At 39.5% G+C, this 23,428-nt stretch overlaps 2 protein-coding genes across 5 annotated transcripts; both read left to right on the forward strand.

Annotated features, from left to right (window-relative positions):
- Nucleotides 1–9: 9 nt before the first annotated feature.
- spef2 (sperm flagellar 2) lies at nt 10–16,208 on the forward strand. 3 transcript variants are annotated; one of them, XM_051423470.1, is made up of 40 exons: nt 10–229; nt 617–719; nt 829–1,081; nt 1,357–1,527; nt 1,901–1,984; nt 2,192–2,265; nt 2,868–3,072; nt 3,337–3,525; nt 4,401–4,588; nt 5,579–5,750; nt 6,035–6,257; nt 6,415–6,488; nt 6,672–6,735; nt 6,876–6,916; nt 7,353–7,456; nt 7,634–7,881; nt 8,012–8,078; nt 8,181–8,335; nt 8,512–8,706; nt 8,910–9,040; nt 9,196–9,323; nt 9,768–9,906; nt 10,025–10,162; nt 10,271–10,416; nt 10,536–10,592; nt 10,735–10,798; nt 11,064–11,123; nt 11,249–11,378; nt 11,486–11,608; nt 11,829–11,967; nt 12,159–12,231; nt 12,433–12,589; nt 12,691–12,797; nt 13,125–13,307; nt 13,563–13,655; nt 13,995–14,165; nt 14,462–14,677; nt 14,855–14,977; nt 15,233–15,315; nt 16,054–16,208. In XM_051423470.1, exons 1-39 carry the CDS (start codon nt 172–174, stop codon nt 15,296–15,298), a joined length of 5,112 nt encoding a protein of 1,703 aa, XP_051279430.1. In that variant the 5' UTR covers nt 10–171; the 3' UTR covers nt 15,299–15,315; nt 16,054–16,208. The 3 variants fall into 3 exon arrangements, with proteins under 3 accessions (XP_051279430.1, XP_051279429.1, XP_051279431.1); XM_051423469.1 differs by lacking the exon at nt 16,054–16,208 and having other exon boundaries at nt 15,233–15,477; XM_051423471.1 differs by lacking the exon at nt 16,054–16,208 and having other exon boundaries at nt 6,876–6,910; nt 15,233–15,477.
- A 103-nt stretch (nt 16,209–16,311) lies between these two features.
- LOC127376528 (UDP-glucuronosyltransferase 3A1-like) lies at nt 16,312–22,072 on the forward strand. 2 transcript variants are annotated; one of them, XM_051423506.1, is made up of 10 exons: nt 16,312–16,716; nt 16,973–17,074; nt 17,208–17,328; nt 17,624–17,787; nt 17,960–18,124; nt 18,650–18,858; nt 19,062–19,207; nt 19,381–19,466; nt 19,857–20,076; nt 20,186–22,072. In XM_051423506.1, the coding sequence occupies exons 1-10, from the start codon at nt 16,503–16,505 to the stop codon at nt 20,451–20,453; spliced, it is 1,695 nt and encodes a 564-aa protein (XP_051279466.1). In that variant the 5' UTR covers nt 16,312–16,502; the 3' UTR covers nt 20,454–22,072. The 2 variants fall into 2 exon arrangements, with proteins under 2 accessions (XP_051279466.1, XP_051279467.1); XM_051423507.1 differs by having other exon boundaries at nt 17,223–17,328.
- The last annotated feature ends 1,356 nt before the right edge of the window (nt 22,073–23,428 follow it).

The following is a 23,428-nucleotide window of genomic DNA, read 5'->3' on the forward strand; positions in this document are numbered from 1 at the left end:
GACGTGTCACCATGGCAACCGTGACCCACTGGGACGTCAACATAAAATATCAACCGCTCATGACTTTTTCCAGCCGATATTGGCGAGCTAAAGAGTCATACTGTTACCTAACTGGTAGTAATATGTACGTTATTAGGTAATGTTGTCTGAGTTGAAATAATAAGAAAGAAGATGTCGGATATATTGTGCAGGTGGCTGAACGAGGAGCTCCGGCTGTCAAAAGCTGTTGGTAAGTGACTATAGTTACAGGCTAAGCCTAACGCTAACTCGGTTAACTGTGACTACTTTGGCACTCTAAAAGGCAAAATACGTGAATTTACAAAAGCTAGCAATGTAAGAGCTGTTTTAGAATGTATTTACATATCAAAGTTGATGAAAAAAAGTATTAACTTATCAACACAGGCGAGGGATATTGATTAGTAGGGGATATTATGAGCTGCGTTAGTTTATACTTGGGTATTTTTGGGGAAAAAATAAAACCTAACTTACATAACTAGTGTAACCTACTTCTAACCTACTTTGATGGTTGTCCTACATTTCTTTAAGCCATAAACAACATTACAAAATGTTAAAACTATGTAATTTTGCCTAAATGATTACATGTTCATCTCCACAGACCCAAAGACCTTTGCCAAGAATTTCTCCAGTGGTTACTTACTTGGTGAGGTTCTGCATAAATATCAGTTGCAGAACGACTTCAGTATGTTTATGAAGAAAGAGTAAGTGGCCCTCTCTCTCTACATATCTGTCCATGCTGACTGTTGCTTAATTCCCCAGCTCATTTGAAGTGATCATAATTATTAAAGTTAATCACACCTTTTCTCATAGCACCTCCATCGCCAAACTGAATAATTTTACCCGCCTTGAGCCTACACTCCAGTTACTGGGGATCTCCTTCGACATAAACACAGCCCAGGAACTCATGCAGGAGAAGCAGGGTGTTGCCACACGCCTCCTTTACCAACTCTATGTCTCTCTTGAGAAGATGAAGAAAGCAAAGATCAGTGGGACAGTGATGGAAATCATGCTGCCTGCAGCCAATGCTGGCCTGCACAGAAAAGAGCATGAGATCTATTCTGATGTAAGGGGGCCTGCATAGATGTATGTGCATGTGGTTAGGGGCCTATTTCTTTGGGCAGCATGTTTTGTTCTGTAGAAAAATATTGAGAGAAGTTGTCTTGATCTATACCAATAATGGAAAAACTGAATGGTCAAATATGGCAACTCTCACTGTCTTTTAGCTTTTTTAGTCTTTCAATATGTCTTGTGTTTTAAGTTCACATTATTAGTCTAACATAACATCAGTATCTACAAATACATGCATTTTCAAGAATAATTGTGGTTCTTTTTATATAGCGACTGCATCAAGTGGTAAAACGTGATGCAGAGCTGAAGTTACAGAAAATTTCTCAGCATTATGAGGAGAAATGCCCACAATGGAACGACAGGTCTGTGATGACCCATCCCATCCAGCCAAAGAGACAGCTCAAAGTCCAGGACATCCAGAGAACAAAGAATATTGAGAAGGTACTGGAGACCATGGGAAGTAAAATACACTAGTGTAATTCTTTTCTACTGTATTCATTTAACATACGATTAAAATTCATGTCCAGACTTTAATGCTGTCAACAGTTTAGATCTTTATCAAATGTACTTTTTATGTATTTTCTTCTCAGCTCACATGTCACACAGTCACACTCTTTGAAGTATTTTGGTGTTGGACATAACTATCATACTGTACCAGTACTGAGTGATTAACCTGCAGATGAACCTCAAGCTTATTGATGGAATAAAGGAAAGTCATGCTACTAACAGTGGGGAAGTGTGTATGCTGTAGCTGAGGATGTGTCACTGGAAGCACAATGACATCATGACTTATAACCAGGCCCCTATTGTCCAGGTTCCCAAGCCACCTCCCTACACTTCACAGCTCAACCTAAAGAGGAGACAGCAGCAGCAGAAACGCAGAGCACAACATGCACAGGTGTGATGCACATTAAATAAGAATGTAATCATTTATGTACACATAGAAGAAATTTAATTTTTGGCTTCTAGGGATATTGTCATGCCACAATTTCAACAATTTCTCCCTGCACATTTGTTACACATGTCCAAATTGAGAACAAAAGAGTGGCATGAGTTTGGTTGTTTTCTGGTATGATTACAATGTCTGTTCATTTCATCCCTGCAGACGGTCCAGACTGAAATAGCCCGGTTTGAGACGAACAAGAAAAAGGTTAATTATGGTTTTGCTTCCTCCTCAAGGTGAGAGAAAAGGAAATATTGACAAAATAAATATTTTATTTATGAAGGATTATGCTGTTGTAATGTAATGTAAATGTATGTATTAAAGGTAAGGTAAGTGATTCTGGAGAAATCCAATACCATGAGAAATACCATGACATGCTGCTAACAACAACACAGCAAGTAATGTAACTAATGTAGCTATGTTGTCAGTTTGCAAACTGCCTCTAAAGATGCTGTTGTGCAGCTAACATGCCGAGAGGACAAGATGGTTTTCTCCAGACAACAATACTCCCAACTCTCCAGCTACTAAAGCTAACATCACAACAACAATGTCCACCATATCATTTAACGTTACCTGACACGGAATAACAAATCAGTGTTGTGTGGTTTGGTCCAATCCCCTTTGTTTCCCATATACAGAGCCAGGGCTGCGTACAACAAAGCTAGCAGGCTGTGACGATATATTCGCTAAAATTTGAAAAAAAGATTCTATTAGATTACAATTGCATTACCTGGAATCACTTACCCCACCCTCAATGGACTTTTATATTGAGCTGAGATATTTACCCTCATACATCAGAACAATGACTTTATACTGAATGTAATTTGAATCTTTCTAGTGGTCAGCCCTACCCTGGAGATTTACCCCTTGGGGTTGGCAGTGATGTGCCTGGAAGTGGAACTAAGCTGATCTTACAATCCAATAGCAAGTATATACAGGATATCCGACAGAGGCTGCAGGAGAATGCTGTAGCTCGTGAGCAGAGAGAGAAAAGACGAGGCAGATTCCTGGTGGAGCAGCTCAAGGCTCATGAAGCTCAAGAGGTGAAACTTTTCCTCTCATTGAGAACTGAGACCCACTCAGGAGACTTGCAAATTGATTCAGTACCGCGTTTCTCCTCCTGAAGAATCTTTCTCTAATTATTTGTGTCAGGTCATCTATCCATTTTATTTGACCACATGGAAAATAATAATCAATTTCACACATCCTATTCTGTTTAAACTCACGCAGTCTGTTATTTGATATTTGTCATTTTAACCCAAAATCAATCAGCTGTCTTACCAGCCACCTCTGCCTCACCTTTGCAGGAGGCAGGGCGAGAAGAACTGCTGGTAAAACGTTTGACACGTCAGACTCAGCAGGAGCAGCGTTTGGCAGCTCAGCTCCTTCAGATGCGAATGCAGAAGGAGGTGATCCGGAAGAACCGTCTGTTCAGAGAGCAGCAGTACCAGCAGCGCAGAGAGAGGGACTTCCAGGAAGCTCTGGAGAGGGAGGCGGTGAGATTGGATGAATAAGGACGAAGAATAATCCTCTCTATTGTCGCTTTGTATTAAGCTGTATCAGTGATATTATGAATAGTGTCATAGGGAGAGAGAGGAAAGGTGGTGTGTATGGTATCAACAGGGTATTAGGTATTATGACTAGAGAGCGAGAGGGACTTCAGAGGGAGAGGTGATAAAGTAGGACTTGTATAAATCATGACATAAACAACTACCGGTATATGTTTATCTGTTATGTCCTTCCTGTGATTACACTTATACTGTAGGTGACAGATTAGGTTGAAAAGAAGGCACAGATACCTCGCAAAGGACGAAGGCCATGGTCTAGCATGGTTTCAGTGTTAAATATACAGTATGTTGTTGTATAGCGTGGTCATCCTGCAGTGGCATTGTTATTAACCTAAATGTCAGGAAATTCCAGAGAAGATTGACATGTGACTAAGTCTCAGATTCTCCTGTGATTTGCCATTTGCTCTAAAAAGTGAAAGAATCTATTTAAGGAGATGATTTAGGGAGAAAATCCCATAATTAAATATACAAATGTTTGAAGGCTTTAACTGGGTATTATTGATGCTGTGTTTGTTCGTAAACTGGGAAGCTGAAGCCATTGTTACATCCAATAGGTACCAATGATTAAAATAACAACCTTCAATATCAGTAATCTACTGATTACAAAAATCAATGTGTTAGTTTCTGTTTATATTTTCCACACAAATACCTACAGTAGTTAAATGTTTTGCACAATAAATGAGAAATGTAACATCTTTCATCTTCATTAATTACTTTACCTAACAGTGGTGATTGGCAGAGCCATGTACAATATTTCATGCTTTCTCCACTCATCCCATCTTTCTAACCGGGGCCTGGTATAGGCTTTGGCTCTGCAGGCTAAGTTGGAACGTGCTGAAGAGATCAGAATGGAGCTTGAACTCTATAACAGGATTGCGGCTGAACGAGCACAGAGCAGATACAAGAAGCACTTTGCGAGCTGCAAGGACATTTTGGAGCAAATTGTGGACTTGGGCACCAAGATTGGAGAATATCGACTGCTCACTGCGAAGTACGTAACACAGTTGCTTTTAATGATGCAGTAGAAACATGCATACGGTATTTGGGCTTAAAACCTCAAACGATTAATAAATAGAACAATTCAAATTGCATCTTTTGGTAGTTACCAAGTATAATTATCAGAAATTATTATAAAAGGTAGTTAAGCAATCTAATTTTGAAAGAGTTGAATGTAATGTGGGATTAAGGGAGTGATAGGACCTCTGCTATGTCTACAAATTTTATTTATTTATGCTTGAATAAAGTTCACATTCAAGCACAAATCATAATATCAAAGTTTTTTTAATTTTCAGAATAAATATAGGCAGCTTTTTTCTTTTAGAAGAAATAGACTCAGAGACGAGTGTATAAGTTATAAGTAACAGGAGCAAATATGCCCTTTAAGTATTTTATTTATTTATTTATTTTTTCTTGCTACAGGAAATCATTAAAAGGTATTTTAGGAAAGCATTAACAATCTAATATCTGACTGAGAACAGAAATCTTTCATGTAATGTATAAGAACTGAAGCAATGCGGTGTGGTGCTAATTCAGATGCGAAACAAAAAGCTGTGATCAAATTACCAATATTGTACAACTGACCAGTGGTCAAATAAAATCAGGTGTTGTCAACATCCTGTCTGGTTCTTCTGATCATAAAATACATTGTTTCCACAGACATGCACTACCCACACAACTGTGTGTGTTCTAACACCCTAGGTTTTACATATCCACTACATCAGTTCTTCTACTCATTGGTAGATTAATTAAGTTTAATCATTTTCAGGCTCAATCCAAAACATATATTTTAATATAATTGAACAGTACAGTTATTGTAATGGTTTGACCTGTTTAAACTACTCAATTCACCTTCTATGCAGTAAATTGAGTAGTTTAAACAGGTCAAACCATTTTCGAATGTGTGGTCCAGATTCCATTTTAGCCACAATTCCACGTGTTAAGTCTAGCTGACCTCCTGTCATTTTTCTGCTGTCATGTCCAGTTTGATTCCAGAGAAGCTGATGAGAGAGTGGAAGGAATTGCTGTTCCGTGGTCTGCCTCTCTATGAGCCAATAACGGGCCAGCAGCCAGGGTTTGAGTTCTCTACCCCACTAGACCCTGTAGAGCTTAAGAAGCAGGAGATACTCAACAACCAGGACTATAATGAATACACTGTGAGTTTAAAACAGGAGTGCAGTGTGTTTATAAATCATGTATGTAGATGTGTGTTTGCAAGCGCACTTGCATGCTTGCATGTAGCCCGTCTTTTTAGGCTAAATAACTTGTTTGTCAAACCCACATTTTCAAACGAATGCTGATTTCAGTCATAGTATCAAACATTGCTAGACCAAGCTACGTTTTTGACAGTGATAAAGTTTGAATTGTCCCTGAACTGAAGCCCTGAGCTGTCTGAATGCTGAAGATCTTCTTTGTCTAAGCTGTGTGTTATGTTTGTCAGAACATGGTAGGTGAGTGGGCATGGCCAGAGGAAGCCGGGGAGACCAAATTACCCCTGACCAACAACAACATTCTTGGACACGTTGTCCTGCGGCTGAGGAACATTGTTCATCAGCCTATCATGGAACCCTCCTCGCCTTCATTTCCTCTATTTACCCTCAAGGCCTGTGTCCTGGGCAAGTTTTGCTCTGGCAAAACCACCTGCCTGGCCAGGATTGCTGAAGGTACATAAGTTGCAATAGGAACACAGATGCAAGCATACACACAGACAATGTTATAAACACTAAATTATGTGTTTACTGAAATTATATATTAAAAACAGTAGTTGAATAAGATTGTATTGCTTATTTGTTGCTGAGTATGTGTTGTTTTCTGCTTTAGCCCATGGAATCTATGTCTTATCAGCTGACACACTGATTGAGGAGGCGCTGAATGCTTACCAGAATGGAGAGGAGGTTAGTCAGATACAGTATGCCAGTATTGTAACTTTTGATTTAAAAGGATTTTTCAGGACCATAAAATCTCACTAGTCCCACCTGCTGGTGCCAAAATGTATAAACACATGGGCTTAAAAGGTCCTCATGATCTTAGGTATTTCACCTTTTAAAACAACTTTTTTTTTTGGACAAAATGTACAGGCCACAGAGCAGGAAGAGAAAGACAATGAGCAACTGCTCACATCCTCTACATCACTGAAACCTGGTCAGTTACTGAACGCAGCATGATTCTTTTCTATGCTATTTTTACTGTACATCACGGTGTGTTTATTTGCTTGGAATAAAAATGCACTGCATGTTCAAGAGCAGCTTGTCTGATGTCACTTGTATTTTTGTTGCTTTCAGATCTTGACACTCTAGAGGAAAGTGGAGACAGTAATGTAAGAGTAAGTGTTGTTTGTGTGTTACATGTATGATATTCTGATTTTAGTGGTTCCTCGGTTCAGGACCACCATTAGGGGTCGCCAAAGCTTCACAGGCTTTGGCTCATTTCAGTGAGGAAAACTAAATGAAATTGTTATTTGTAAAGTTTAGATTATTATTTAACATATAAACTTTGAAGACCTGAACATAAGCGAGAGCCTTCTCTGCCAAACAGCCTCGTTTAACGCAGTTAAAACAACCAAAGAGCTAATAGAACAGTGGCGAAGGATCAGGGAGAAGAAAACACTGAATTTGTCAAAAAAGAAGCCTTTTAAGTATGAATTACTGAATTTAAAAGAATCAAAACAAATAAAACAAACAGAGAATTGTATCACAAGTTTCAGAAAAACTCATGTCTGATGCAATATTCAAAGGAAATAACATGTGTCCCTTATCCAGCTGTCAACCCAGGCCAAACAGGGAGCAGCTGCAGAAAAAGAGCTGAGGAAAGGCAACGCCATCCCTAATGAGCTGTTAGTGGACATGATAGTAGAAGCTATCAGGTAAGCACGTAACCTGTATAGCAATAAAATACTGTATACTGTATATAGCATTTAGTCAATTGTATTATACAAGTATATTTAAAATTATACTTGTATGTATGTAATGTATACAGTGTGAACAAAATAAACCCCACAAGCACTCTCTAGACAGTGAAATATGTGTTGTGTCTTTACTAGGCAGATTCCAGCTCAGTCAGGTTGGATCCTGGATGGCTTTCCTGTGGACATCACCCAGGCTTACCTGCTAGAGAAAGCCCTGGGTGGTTCTGTAGATGAAGGGAATGGCATTGAAAGCAGCAGTACAAACCTTGTTGCTGATCCTAATCCACCCAAAACTCCACCACCATTAGCTCCTGTACTGGACCTTGCTCTGCTGCTGGATATCCCAGATGAGTGTGTGGTCAGACATGCATTCAGTCAGACGGGTACGTTATTCTGGTGGGAATTTAATGTAATTGTGTGCACCAAAAAATATCAGTTAGAAGGTGCGTGTATATATACGTGTACAAGTAACCAGCTAAATGTCTCATGCTCCCAAACCTGGTGCATATACAGATACTGCTGCTGCTACTGCCTCAGATCCTACAGACAAGACCTTGTATCTGGCACAGATTCAACACAGGTAAAAAAGAAGAATGAAATGGGAAGCTCCACTGACATGTACATATTACTGCTACTGCATGACTGTGTGTCTAATATGTGACATCCTTCTCCCCCACTGAAGGATCACAACTTTTCAGGACACCTGGCCGAAACTAGAGAATTGGTTTGGTGGAAAGCAAAACATTTTGGTCCGTATTGATGCAGATGTAGACGAGGAGGAGCTTTACACAAGAGTGGAGTCTGTCATGCAGGAAGTTAGGATGCAAACACCGGAAGGTAACTGACTTTCATTGTAGTATTACATGAATGTTATTACACTCAAATGAATTTTTTGCTTCATAAGATCAGGTATAATGTTTTGTTTGTTTCTACAGTATTTGTATGATAGACCATATGTTTTCCTTAAAAGAAACAATATTCACTCACAATATTCTGATATATTCCCTTATCAGCTATTGTTGAAGATGTAGTATTGGACAGTGGAAAAGCTCAAGACTCCTCTTCCTCAGCCACACTTCCACCTGTAGACCAACCTACAGCCCTCACAGATGAAGCCACTGGCCTCACAGAATCCTGTTCCAGCTTTAATGAGGAAAAAGGCCCAAGTGTCAAGTCACTTTCCAAGTCCAACACACACACCCCCAGAGGTGACTTAATCAGTAGTCTATGGATTAAGTGTTTTAATTGTAATTAGAAAGTCACTTCTGGTCACAAAAATATTCTGCTTGAAAGAGAGGATTTTATACATGATATCAACATGGCATGTTGATGGTCCACAGAGAATAAATAGGATTTTATTTTACTTCTTTATTGTGATGATTTATATAATTTTCTTCTGGCTAATCAATAGGGCACTCTAGGAAGGCATCAACTTCCTCAATGACAAATGAGGACTCTCAGGCAGTCTCCAACCCGCCTGATTCTGCCTCTTCCCGCCCAGGTTCTTCCAGCTGGGTCTATGTCAATGAACCCATTCCTCCAGTAGGTCACAATTTCTATTTATGTTTGTTTTGCTTATTGTTGTTGCAAGCACACCATGCATTACATAATGTCTTGTTTTGTTTCATCATTCCCTATTCTCCTCCTCCCATGGCTCTGCTTTGTTCATCTCTTCCCCTCCACATCTCTATCTTTAGGAGATCCCAGAGTACCTGTGCCCCCATTGGGACACAGTGTGTGATTCTTATGTGAACAACGTAAAGACCGTGATGCAGCAGCTGCGCTCACAACGCACCGTTATTAACCATCACCTATACAACATCAGGTATTCTGCCAGGTCTTGGAAGTAATGTGACCATGGTTTATTTCATGTAATACATTAAGAATAGATACGTAACTCAGTAACCGCATAATGGAAGCCTGTCTTTCCTTAATTTTTAATTTGATTTCTATATAAATTCTTACATCTGTATGTCTGATAACATGCACATATATTTTTTTTATCAATCTAACTGTGTGGGTATCTTGTTAGCCACAATCACTTGAATTGAAAATGTAACTATTATTTCTAATTAGCTTCTGATTACAGTATCAGTAATAGGTTGTCATAGTTATCCTTATTCCTGGATACAATTACATGTACATATCATGAGGTTCTTTGTTAGAAATATTTTGCAAATGAAAGAGATAATGTATGTTAATAGAAAATTATTTAAAGAAATCTACATGTATTACAATGTAAGTTTTACCTGGTTCCTTGTGTCTGTAGAGAGGAGTACAAACATTACCTGGGGCGTCCAGATTTGAAGCAAGAGTTAGTGACTCAGTGGCAGAAGGATATCAACAACATACCCGATGATATGAGAGAAGACGGGGAAACCAAAGCAGAGCTACATCAGAGACTGGATGTGAGAGGAACTTGATATATTATCCAAACAAATATTCTTGAATGATCATGAAAAAAGTATAAATACCTGCTTACAATGAAAATATAGACTATATGGCATTATTCTGATATGTTTACAGGAACTGTGTGAACGTTTGTGGGACATGAGTGACAAACGTAAGGAGGAGGATGAGCAAGAGAGAGATGCTCTCATGGGTGAAGGCTGGTTGGAGGACCACACTGCTGTCCTCGTCAACTACCACTCTGTACTCATGCAGGTAACTTTTCTGCTTCTATGTAACAACAAATTTTTATTTTTATTTTGTTTATCTTTATTATGTGGGTTTCTATGTGTGATTTACCATAATCTTGTTTGTGTTGCATAGGTGGAGTTGGACCGTTTCCATGCCACTCTCTGTATTCTTAGGGTCTACTATTTGAGCATGTACAGTGTTGTGCTGCCTGAGTTACCCGCCAACTTTGTTTGTATTCCCCTGCTGGACTCCCCAGAGATTAAGGATCAGGACGACAGGCAAGAAACAATCTATTTATTTCAACCTAACCATGTTAATACAAGATAATAAAATGAAATAGTTTTAGGAAAATGAAAGAAAAGAAAGTGAAAGTGAAAGATTTATTTTGTTCCACCAGTACTGATCTAGCGGGCGCTGGTGTGGATGACGGAGAAGACAAGAGGAAAACTAAATTGTAAGGGAGAAGCACTATCATGTTTTTCTCCGGTCTGTTTGAAAGATGTTGTCATTTCCTCACAGACCAAATACTCAACAGCACAAACACATACACTCATAAACAGTTTCCTCCTCTTTTCCCGTATTCCCCTCCTCCCCAGACACCCTGACTCCTCAGTAGGGGCCTCCAAGATGAAAGGCCAGGGGCAGACAGAAACTGTCAAGGTCTTGTCAAATCAGATTTCCTGCCTCTCTGTGTAGCTTTGATTTTTTTAGTATTTATCAATGATGGATTTTGTTCTATTAGATTCTTCTGCTATCTACACATAAACTACTGCCATAGATATTATTTACCCTGCTATCCTTGTTTATTTTAGTTGTTGTTGTTTTTAGTTTTTAATGAATTTAAATATAGTTTGTACTTGATAGTGATATGCTGATATACAATCTTATAGTAAGAGATATTGACCCTTTTCATCCTTAACTCTAGACACCCGATGAGAAACTGATCTTCGACTACGAGGAGGCACTCACAGCTATCCGCAAATTGGTAATGCTGTGTGTGTGTGTGTGTGTGTGTGTGTGTGTGTGTGTGTTTGTGTGTGTGTGAGTTTGTGTGAGCATATTATGGAGGTATATATACTTTTTTTTCACCCTGGTTATATGTGTGTTTAGGTGTTAGCAGAAGCCCACAAGGGGGAGACAAAAGAGCACAAGGAAAGAGTACAAGATAAGGAGAGGGCGAAGGCCGCTGCAAGTGCAAACAAAAAGGAAAAAGGGAAGCAGTCAGCAAAAAAAACAAAAGGCATGTCTTTGTAGAGTATGAAGACAATTATGGAGACGTGCCCTGTATGCATGTACTGTATGTTTAAGTAGATCTTCTACATCCTTATTTTACTCTTGTTCCTCCAGGTCCACCATCCCCACCTCCAGCACCCAGTCCTGCTGCTGATGACAAAGACTCAGAGAAGACTCATGATCAAGAAGTAAAAAACAAAATACACAAAGAATATGCAGCTGCACTGGATCATGAGGGTATGCACACACACACACACACACACACACACACACACACACACACACACACACACACACACACACACACACACACACACACATGCGCTCAGAGAAGAACATATTATTAATTCAAACTGTGTTATATGGAGGATATATACATACAGACGAGTCTGCTGTTATGTGTATTCATGCATGTTTTGTAATATGTACACATGCATTCATTGTGTGTGTTTTCCAGAAAATGCAGCAAAGGTGCGCATAGCGCTGGTGAAAGGACAGGGTCTGTTGAGGTTGCAGTCCGTGCAAAGCAGAGCTGAACAGACCTCAAGCAGCATGAAGAAGTGGTTAGAAGCACACTATGTTGCAGAAATGAAGAGGTATGGTACAGTATGAGTGTGGGTTATGTATGGTGCGATATGGTGTGTGTCACACGTGCATATAGAGACAGCTTTGAATTGTTGGTCACAGTAAATGAAAGATATATCTAAATGAAAAAAAATAGTTTTTCTCATTAATTATACATAGAAGATGGCTGATGTTTCATCTGTGTCTGTCTCCTTTTCTCTAGTATTGAACAACTATCAGAAGTGGTTCGCCACCACATAGAGGCTGGTGCTAAGTTGCAGAATCAGCTTGTGTTGGTATGTAATGACTTTATAAGTGTAATAATAGTGATTAATATCTACCCTGGAAAGGTGCTCACTGGTTACAAGGCAGCTCTCTCATCTTTCCTTTAGTTGCAGGGTAACTGTAAGATGATATCTGATTTGTCCTTCCAGTCTGGAACACTCTTTTTTACCTCACTCTTCCCATTTTAAGTTTCTCCAAATTCTCTTCTCCAGGAATATACTGACTTCTACCTGAATGGGGACTGCCACATGGTGGCTAGCCTGCCTCCCCCTCCCCGTCCACCTGCTCTGGAGAAACCCACACAGTCCACCCCGACCATCACTCAGCTAGAGTCACTCCACCAACAGCTATGCACTGTTGCTGCGTCAGGTGCACATAGGGGAGAAGTTGTGATGTGATTGGGTCTATTAATGCTGCTATCCAGCTATCCATCCATCCATTGATCATTCTTCTTCCTATCTGACTTTCAGGCCTCATGTCCAGTTCAGGGTTCTCCAGTTTGCTCAGGGATATCACCTCTGTTAATTTGGGCAAGAACACCTTGCCTGAGCCCTGGCTTGACAAGAATGAAACACAGGTACGCTTTGAAGTATTCCTGAGACTAAAAACACAAAGTTGGATCATCATTTCTTTTCTCTTTAGTCCGTAAGACCACATATTACAAGAAGGCTACAATTAATGAACAGTTTGAGTCAACTGACAAAAAGTTTTGAAACCAAATTACTACATAATCAAATAGCATTCTGCTGACTATAGCAAAATGCCAGAGAAAGCAAAGCAAGACAAAAAACATTCCTGCACCATAATGTCCAGTTACTTGCATATTCTAAACAACCAAATAAAATACATTACATAGATATTACATTGCTTATAGGATAATTGTCCTTTTCTTTCTTATCCCCAGTTGATGGAGATTGTATCTCTGCTAACGGACGAATATGAGCTGATAGACTGGCGTCAGTTTCTGCTCAGTGCTGCCCTCCCTTGGCCATTTCCCTCCTTAACACAGCTGCTGGTTGTGTTACAACATTTCAAAGCAGCAGATAATGGGGACACAGGCTATATAAACGAGGAACAGTACCTACAAGTTAGTTTCTTCGCACACACAAACTCAAACATCCTTCTATCTAAATGTTATCTATCCACTCACTCCAACCCAAGGCTCCTCTTTGCTCTTGTGGCATTACTATGTACTTTTATTCAAGCAGGCCTGGGTTTAAGTCTACGGAACAACACACATTTAGTGTATAGTGTATACTTTATACAGTTAAAAGGGAAAACTGCAGCTCCCTGAATGTAAAAGAAAAGTTTAAGTTGCTCCTCTTTCCTCCTTTCTCACCAGACGGAGTTGTGGTTTTCCCATGAGAGTGTCCAGCCTGTCCCTGAGGACCCCTCTGAGCCTCTACCTTACAATCGCCTATCTAACCTACGCAAGGTAAACTAGCTGCAATGCCGGACAACTTAATTCCAAGACAAAGTAAACTTTTAGTATTGATGAAATGGGATATTTCATGGTACACAAACAACATAAAATACATAAGAAGAATTAACAAAGATAAAAGAGTAATGAAAGAACAAAAAGGTAGTCTTACCCAACTTTTGAGGTATTTTCAATGTTATCTTATTGAAAGATAATTGTAAGAGAATACATTTAAGAGGATACAGTCATCACAATGCCATTTGTTTTCGTTTGAAAGCTCAAAGTCTTGAAATTAACTGCACTGCAAGTAATAAATGAAATAAATCAACATTTGCATCTGTTCTTCCTTCTTAGTTTTTTTTCCAGTTGTTTGCGGACCACTCTTTCTCTCCCCCTCGGCTGGACTATGTGTACATGCTACAGTACTTTGCAGCCGACCCTGACCCTAGACAGGGCTTCATCAGAGCACTTAGTGTGGTGCTGGGACAACATCTCAAGCTCTCCTCGCTGGGCCACCTTGTCAAGGTGAGTGTATTAATGTACAAAGAAAAGTGAATGAAATTCCCATTTACAGTTCACTGCAAAAGCAATTTATCTTCTCAAGCTTCTAGAGTAAGAAAAAATATGTATTATTTTCAGTCACCAATGTTTTAAGATGGTCCAGAATTATAATAGAAATAATAATAGAAATCAGTGATGTTATTTTCAATAATGACAATGTCTGGTGGTTGGTAATTTGTTTTGGAATGAAACGTGAGTGATATTGTTTCTCTTCGATACAAACTATTGCACATCAACAGGACAATGTGTTGTGTATACAGTCTATGCCCAGTATAGAGGAGGCTACAGAGCTCAGCCCCACAGAACTTGATGGAGAATACAAGGAAGAAGGGACTCCAGGTGCATCAAGCTGTTCGTTGGGGGAGCAGGACGTGTCGATCGCTGCTCTTCTTCCTGTCATCTGCCACAAAGTCACCAATGTGAAAGATGACAGCCCCCTTCCTCCAGGCTGCCTGAGTCGGGAGGAGCACACTGAGGTATAGCCCTGTGATAGTTTTAACTGGGCTTTTAAGGAAATACATAAATGATTGGTTGATTTATTTAAGGAAAGAAATGGTGTAAAAAAAGATGTAAAAAAAATGCAGCACTTGCAGAATACCATAGTTCATTTTAAAGGTTACATGCTAATACTTTTTATCTCTGCTGGCCTCTAGCACCTGGTGCATATATTCAGAGAGCTGGGCTATAAGCCTGAGGACGGTGTCCCCTTCTCCGTTCTCTCTCAGCATTCTTTCATCCAGGGCCTGATGGAGACCTCAACACACTACCAGCTTGTTGTAAGTCTGAGTCAGCTACACTCTCTGTCAGCTGAGAATCCAAATAGCAACTCCTCTGCTGTCCACCATCATGCACATTAATATTCTCAATGCTTTTTTTTTTTTTGAGCTAAAAAAACACATAAAGATTCCCCGTCATCTTTAATCTCTCTCTCTCCCTCCCCCCATTTGTATCTTTCCTTTCTTGTTGTTAACCTTGATTTATTTCTCATATTTCTCACTGTATCTCTCTCTCTTTGTCTCTGTGTGTCTCAGGACATTCATAGAGTGCTACTGGCCCATCTGGAGAAAGGAGAGGCCAGCAGCTTGACAGTTTCCTAAAGGATAAGACATATACAGTACATATACTACTGTCTACACCACAAATACCTCTTTCATTTAGGAAATACAAAAGATGTTGCTTTGGATATTTTGAAGTATTCTTATTACATTAATGTTTGAAATGTTTGCTGAAATGTATTGCTTACTTCAGTATTGAATAAATAGATGTGCAACCATCATTTGTTTCAGTGTGTAGAAATGTAACTGAAGAAGGTTGGAATGACATCATAACTGACAATAACATCAATGATGGCAGGATTTACCCCTCTTACTCGCTTTTTCTTCCTGATACACTCCAGCAGTTTTTCTAACTGACTTGTTTTTCTAATGACCTCCCTGACACAGAAAAGCATTGGTTGTGGCTACAATGAGCACATTGTCCAGGATAACCTACATGTCAAGCCTGACTTGCCAGCAACGGCCTGCCAGGGCACCCACAACCCTATCACAGTCCATTCAGCAGTTATTGCAGCTACCCTATTTAGCTGTCACTGCTAAGCTTTTCTTGTTACTAAAAACAAAGCAATTTATTAATGCATTATTAATCAAAAGTAGGTACATGTGTCATCATTATCAAATCATAAACAGTGCTTTCCTGTACGTATTGATTGAAGGAGTTACATTTAGTCAGTAGGCTTGAGAGAAAGTAACTCCTGTTAACATTTGTCTAATTTGATATGAGGGCTTTGGGAACCCCCCCACCCCCCTGACCCACCGCCCTTTCTCTCTTTCCCTCCCTTTCATTATCACTGCAGGTCCAGGGCTCTTGGACTTCTCAGTGTCTGACTTTTAGAGAAAACAGCCACACATGTGTCATATAGACAGAATCATACTCGCAGACTTGCATCCAAAACCTCCTTAATAATACGGAATAAATCAGCGCCTTAATGTTGGACCTTTTCTATTTGTTGCAAGACAAAGCATACTGGATTCATTCTAGGTGCACTAAATAAGGATTTGGGATTCATCCCTTACCAGCTTGACACTGAAAACTGTAAAGAAGAAACTTAACTCCTGGCTCGGGCGGACATGAGATCGAAAAGAAGACTTTCAGGACCGGACTTGGTGCACTGAAAAGATATTTTCAGTTTTGTGTTCGTAATCCTGCGTTTTGACCTACTGATTTCATGTGGAAAATTCTTCATTTATCTGGATCACAACTTTGTTTTCATGAACCATCTGTCGCTCACAGGATCTAACTTTGATGCTGTATTACAAAAATTCTCACAAGGAATTGTTCACACAGGAAGGTTTTCATTACAGCTTATTTTTGAATTGGGAGACTATTTTAGGAGGACTTTGGCTGCAGTTCGTTGTGTTGTACTCTAATAACAACATGGGGATCGTATTTTGGACTTTTTCTCTTTTGGCTCTTCCAGTGCTTCAGTCTGCCAAGATCCTGACTGTCTGTCTAATTGGTGAGTAGTGATTGTTAAAGTGTCCTTTACTAGTTGTAATAGAGATATTCATTGTAAATATTTGTTCAGAGGTATGGGACAAATACGCACCTCCTTGCTAGACTGTTGAGTCAAGAAATAGATACAGGTTGTTTGTAGAGTTTGTGAGAGAATGTATGTGTATTATCTGAAAATTTATGTAGTAAGTTTAAAACTTTGAGTCATGTTCAGAGAACATAATGATAGCAGAGTCATTTTTCCCTCTCGTCTTCTCCAGGAGGAAGCCACTACCTCTTATTAGATGAAATTTCTCATAACTTACACCAGCATGGCCATGAGGTCCGCATGCTCCTGCAACTTGGTAACCCTGTTATTACAGGTAAACTGTGCATACAGTACACACAGTAACATACACGTACAGAAAAAAAAAATATATATAATATTTTGCTTCCTCTCATCCTTTCTCTGTTTCAGTCACTCTAATGTTCATGTAAAATGATTGCACATTTTAGGTTTTTCCTATGCAGGCCGTGCAGACAGTTACCAGATGAGCACCTGGTCTTTAGGAGAGAAATACATCCAGGAATACAATGGCTGGTTCCTGGAGCAACAAACACAGTTTCTACTGGGAAGGTATCGCACAGATTTTAGGAGACTTGGTTACACTGGAAAAATAGACAAGCCCTTGTAAGCTACTTAATCTATTTTGGCCCTTTAATTTATCTTATACTGACGCTCAGTTTGTTTCTGTTTTAGACTTCTGAACGTTCTTGGATTATTATAAATAGATGAAAATATTTATATATATAATTATATATATTTCAATCATCAGATTTATTGTATCAAATTGGCTCTTTCTCACTCTGCTTGCCTCTCTGTCTTTATCTTACTAACTCTCTCACTCTTCCTCCCTCTCTCTTTCACTCAGGGATAACTTTAACATGTTTCTAAAATTCATGGATCACCTGTCCTATCAGTGTGACAAGCTGTTGGGCGACAAAGAGTTAATAACTTTCCTTCAGAGGGAGCGCTACGACATCGCCATCCTTGACGCTTTTAACCCCTGTTCCTTCATCCTGGCACGCAAACTTGGTACATCTGCTGTTAAAGCCACATCACTTTGGTTTATGTCATTACATCTTTTGCATTATTTGCACATTTCAGATGTATTTAAATGTGCTCATGCTTTTTATTCTAAATATATCAAAAGCTATGAATAAATCAACAGCAACTTTAATGCACTTTTCTCTTGATTTTACTCCAGATGTCCACTATATAGCTTTCTATCCCGGCACTCTGAACGGTCCTCTGTCCATCGCTCTTCCCAGCCCAGTGTCCTACATCCCAGTATTCAGCTCCCAGCTGTCAGACCACATGAACCTTTGGGGTCGTGCAAAGAACCTCTTTTACTTTTTCCTGGCTCCTGTTGGTAAGAGTGGTGTTACACAGGAGATCACACATTGTCAAGAGTATTTATGTGGCTTCCTTAATGACACATATTCAATGTACACTGTACTCATCAATACCCATAGACATATTCAATTCTTTAGTATTTAAAACCACATTTTTGGATATCATGAATAAACTCAGTTTTTACACTTTGTCATCATATCTCATTCTCTTCTCATTTGTTTTATACTGACTATATTAGAACTTTGAAATTACTTATCTCACATTTTACACTACAATGAGCACACCAATGTATCTTAGTAAACCAATTATTTCCTTTGCAATCGTCTCAATTTCCTCGATATGTTTTGGGCTAATATTCCATTGATTGTTCATACACATTTGTTCTTCAGTGAGTGTTAATTGCAACTTGCCAGTGGATTTTGGTGATGGTTTAGCTAATACCCATTAACAAGCACTGAGTTATAAGAATTACATCTGAATGGCTTTTAACAAATATTAGGCATACAATGTTGATTTTTGTGTCTTGTGTCTTTTTTCAAAGCCCAGGAACTTGTATGGTCTACATTTAAGGAAGTAGCAGAGCGCCACCTTGAGTCAGGCTCACCCCCTGGTGGTCTGGAGGAGTTACATCAAGGAGCTGAACTCTGGGCCTTCAACACTGACTTTTCACTGGAGTTCCCTCAGCCTCTTATGCCCTACACTGTGCTGGTGGGAGGTCTGCTGAATAAACCTGCGAACCCTCCAGAGCAGGTGTCTTCTATTGATACACATATCCAAATACATCAGTGAGACTTTCAGGTTTTCAAATTAACTTTCACTCTCTTTACCTTTCTCATTCCTACTTCCCTCTAGACTTTTACTCCTCCCCATGCACATCCATCTCTCTCTCATCCTGCCATTCAACACTGCATATTTCCTCTATTGCTCATACTCCAACCTTTTTGATCCCACAGGATCTTGAGTTGTGGATCACCAGTTTTGGAGAAGCAGGTTTCATTGTCGTGACTCTGGGATCAATGGTATCTTCGGTCTCTGTGGACCTTCTGTTAATGGAGCTGGTGGCTGGTTTCTCCAGGATCTCTCAGGGGGTGCTGTGGAGGTAAAAGGATCAGTTCACACACAATTCAAGAAGGAATGAAAAAAAAAAAATGCACAATGATTTTTTCCACAGTCATTAAAAGATGAAATCAACCCCAAAAACAAACAAACTTGGTGTTTTCGGTTAATCTCAGAATATTACGAGAAGTTTTTCAACTGTGTTTGGCCCTTCAGGTATGACCCCAATCGATGGCCGTCTCACCTGGACAGACCTCCCAATCTCAGGCTTGTGGACTGGCTACCTCTAAATGACCTGCTGGGTAGGAACAGTCTGCCTCTCTTACCATAATCCTTTGTTACAAACATAAAGGCGGCTTACAGTATATGGTAGACTGCCAGAAGGCTTGTTCATTGTGGCATTGTGGACTATCTGAAAGACCAAAGCAATGAATTTCAGGGTGGATTTTGGTCAGGCACTGGACCAAGACTGCAGCAGAAGGAGACTGGATCACTGCTGCACTGCAGCTCTATTTATTCCTTTTAACCTCGTAATATTAAAAGAAATACCGCAAAACTGAAGTCCTGTTTTTAAATGTTTTTAAACCTTCAAATCCAAACATATGGGACAGACTGCTCTCAACTGTTTGTTTTATCAGCCTGTACGGCGACCAAACACTCATGAAGTCTCTTCTATTTTTTGTTTACCCAAGGCCACAAAAAAGCACGTCTCTTCATCACCCACGGTGGACAAAACAGCCTGCTGCAGGCAGTGTACCATGCTGTCCCTGTGCTGGCAATCCCTCTGTTTGGAGACCAGTTTGATAACGTGGTGAGGGCCGAAACAAAGGGACTTGGCCTCAGCATCAAACCCACACACATCACCAGGGAACTGCTCAGCTCCACTGTTCAAACACTCATACAGGACATCAGGTATGTGGGTAGTGTGGCTAGGAAACATTTGTGATGCCAGTAGGGTACATATATGTCTGTAACCTACCCCCTCTTTCACTTTCTTATTTTATCATTTCTTCTTTTCTAGGTTCAAGTCTTCAGCTTTATCCCTTAGCAGGATCCACAAATCCAATCCTGTCCCTCCAGCCCTTCGATTCACCCAGTGGGTGGAGCACATCCTGCACAGTGGAGGTGGAACTCATTTAAGGCCGGCTTCACTGGCGCAACCATGGTACCAGAGATACCTTTTGGACTTGGTGCTTCTTCTCTCCCTGGGGCTTCTTGCACCGGTCGTTCTCTGCTGGACTTTCTGTCGGAACAAGAACAGCATGGATAAACACAAAAAAATACAATAGCAGCACTAAGCGTTTCCTCTGGGACACTTCAGACTTATACCTCAGGGCTGTGTTAATTGTTTATCTTGGACTTATTGTCTACTGTACCAATATGAATTCCTGCTGACCTACACTACTGCCGGTGTTCAATGAATAAACCATGCTTGTTGTAACTGATTGATAAAATTCACATTTAAATACATAAAACAAAGAGTGATAGCAGGCTGGCATGTTGAAGTAGGAGACCTTTGCTTTGACACAAGCAATGAACTTAAACTCTTTTTTCCCCTTAATAATCAAAAGAAAAGCTGCAAAATACTGCAAAGCATTAAAATTATGAAAGTTAAATTTAACTTGAAAGAAAAATTAAGTGGTTTCAATATCAGTTTTAAGACAATGCATTTAAAACAGTTTATGATGCTGATAACATGTTGGCTCAACATTTCTGTATTTCCAGTTTTCCTTCAGTGGAATAGCCCTTATGTCAAGCATCTTGCCCTCTCCCCTTCCAGCGCCATCATGTCTACCAGACATCTCATTTGTGCCACAGCGCCACAATGTCCAACACCTCTGTGCTGCTTTGACCTGGCTGCGCTGCGAGCAGGGGTGGTTGACGGTATGCACGCAAAACACTCACATGCGCCCTAACTAAGCACAGCTTGTGTGCTTTTGTGTTGTTGCCAAATGGCAGCAAACTGTGTTTATTGTAGATGAGTGAATGCTAAGAATGTTTTTGTGTGCTGCTTTGCTCGTCTGGTTTGTGTACACGTGTTGACAAATTATGCTGAGAGTCCCAGAATGGACCTGAATTTTCAAAAAATGTGCTCTACCTTTAAAGTGTGTGTGTGCATGTGTGTGTTTGTAGCAGCATTATGGTCTACTGGCTCTTCTGTTATTAACCACCAGCTCCACCTGCAAGTCCCAACTCTGACCTCCACAACCTCCTCTGCTGGTTCTCACTGAGTCTCCTTCCCCTTTTGAAACAAGACACAAAAGCGCACAGCAATGTTCACAGTCAGTGCTCAAGCCACTGTTGAGATCAGACCAGGCCTTGGAGGACCCCCCCTCTCTGTTCTGTCCTCCCTCCGACTCCTAACATCTGTGTTGGGGGTTAGCAGGGAGGAAAATATAGATTAGCAAGGAAATAATGACCAATTAGGACAGCTTGTTCTCTGTCCATTCAGCTGTCCATTCCTTCCCTGCGTTTCACTTGTCTGTTTGTCTGGCAGTTGCAGGTGCCAGTGAGTCTTCCTCTGTCTCGCACGCAATCCAAACCAGGCAGGGCGAAGCAGCCGAAGCATGACAGGACAGGGCCAGGGGAGAAAAAAAAAGAAAAATGCAACAAAGGCTAACTTTAATGAAGCAGAAGAAGAATACATCAATGAAAATTAGAACATAGGGAAATCATAGAACAGAGAAAAAAACCCAAAAACGAAGCAGAGAGAAACAGAAGCTAAAAGAACTAGTGTTCAGAATACCACAGAATAAAAGAGACAACATATGCAATCATCTATACATTTTATGTAAAACTATGACAATTCAAAACTGTTTTACTACAGGTATCCAGCAGTGAAAAGCAAGATGAAATCAACAAAAATAAATTGATTCATGATCACTAATAAGTTGATGAGTGATGTAAAGGTTGTATGCGTTTTGTCTTTGAAACTCTGCTCTGATGTGAATGTTTACAAAGTGCTTTACATACACACACACACACACACACACACACACACACACACAGACACACACAGACACACACATAAAAAGCAGCAATAAAGAATAAGATTAAAAGCAATATATGAGGTACACAAGATACAACCAAAAACACAACAATCAGAGATTAAAAACATAACACAGAAAAAAAAACCCATAATACATATAGCAGTGTGTGCAAAAATAAAATAAATTATTTGAAAAAAATAGTAACAGGCCAAATGGGAGACTGTAAAGAGGGTACAACTGCATGAATGTACTGTATTCTGTAGATAAAATATGTGTGGTTTGTGGGTTAGAGCCCCATCTAGTGACTTGAGAAAAAGTTTAGAGTGTGACTTAAAAATCATGGCTTCCTGGATTTGAGCCAAATTCCATAGCTACTCCGAACTAGAAATTAAATAACCAAGTAAATGTATTCTGATACTGTTGTTAAGTCTAATACAGCAGCCCTGCAATAAATCCGTCTGTCACAAAGGTTTTAATGTTTAGTTTTTGTTCAAACTGTTTTGGAGAGGTGTTGATTCAATTGTATGGTGTTTGAGGATGTAGTTTATGGGGGAATTGCACTGCATTATACCAAAAAGGTAGCTTTAATTTGAACTCTATCCTTGTTTATATAGATTGAGTGGACACAATATTAAAGACACCTCTCAGAAACTGAAAAACCTAAACATTACATACTTCATGAAGATAGATGTTATATTAGACTGCATTAGCTTTAGCTAGGTGTACATAATAAACAGGCAACTGAGTATATGATGAAGTAGAAAATATATGATTCATTGCTTTAGATTACATACCCAAAAATATTTAAAGTAGGCGGTCTGTAGTGTTAAATGTACTGCTTATCTATAACTTCTGCAACACCACAATCTTAAAACTCATTACTATTTATTTATTTCTGTCAGCAATACTGTGGAATATGTTTACATATATGTTTAGATTTACTTTTACTTTGTAGAAAGGCTCCTATTATCTTATTATATCTCTTAGGCTCTTATTATATTTCTATTTTCCATTTTTATTTTTACTTTTTACTATATGCGTATACCTATACATTAATTTCTATATTGTGTTAGATATTGTAATAAATACTATTTCTTTAATGTTGTGTGAGTAGAACAACTGTAATGAACAAATTTCCCCCAGGGATCAATAAAGTATTTCTGATTCTGCATACTGAGTGCTATAATAATAAAAATGACTTTAGGGAGTTACTTTACATATTCTGCGACTTTATTCTTTTACTCCACTTAATGCCTTGGTTGGTACCATTGGCA

This window comes from Dicentrarchus labrax, unplaced genomic scaffold (assembly GCF_905237075.1).
Source record: "Dicentrarchus labrax unplaced genomic scaffold, dlabrax2021, whole genome shotgun sequence".
Classification (NCBI taxonomy): Eukaryota; Metazoa; Chordata; class Actinopteri; family Moronidae; genus Dicentrarchus; species Dicentrarchus labrax.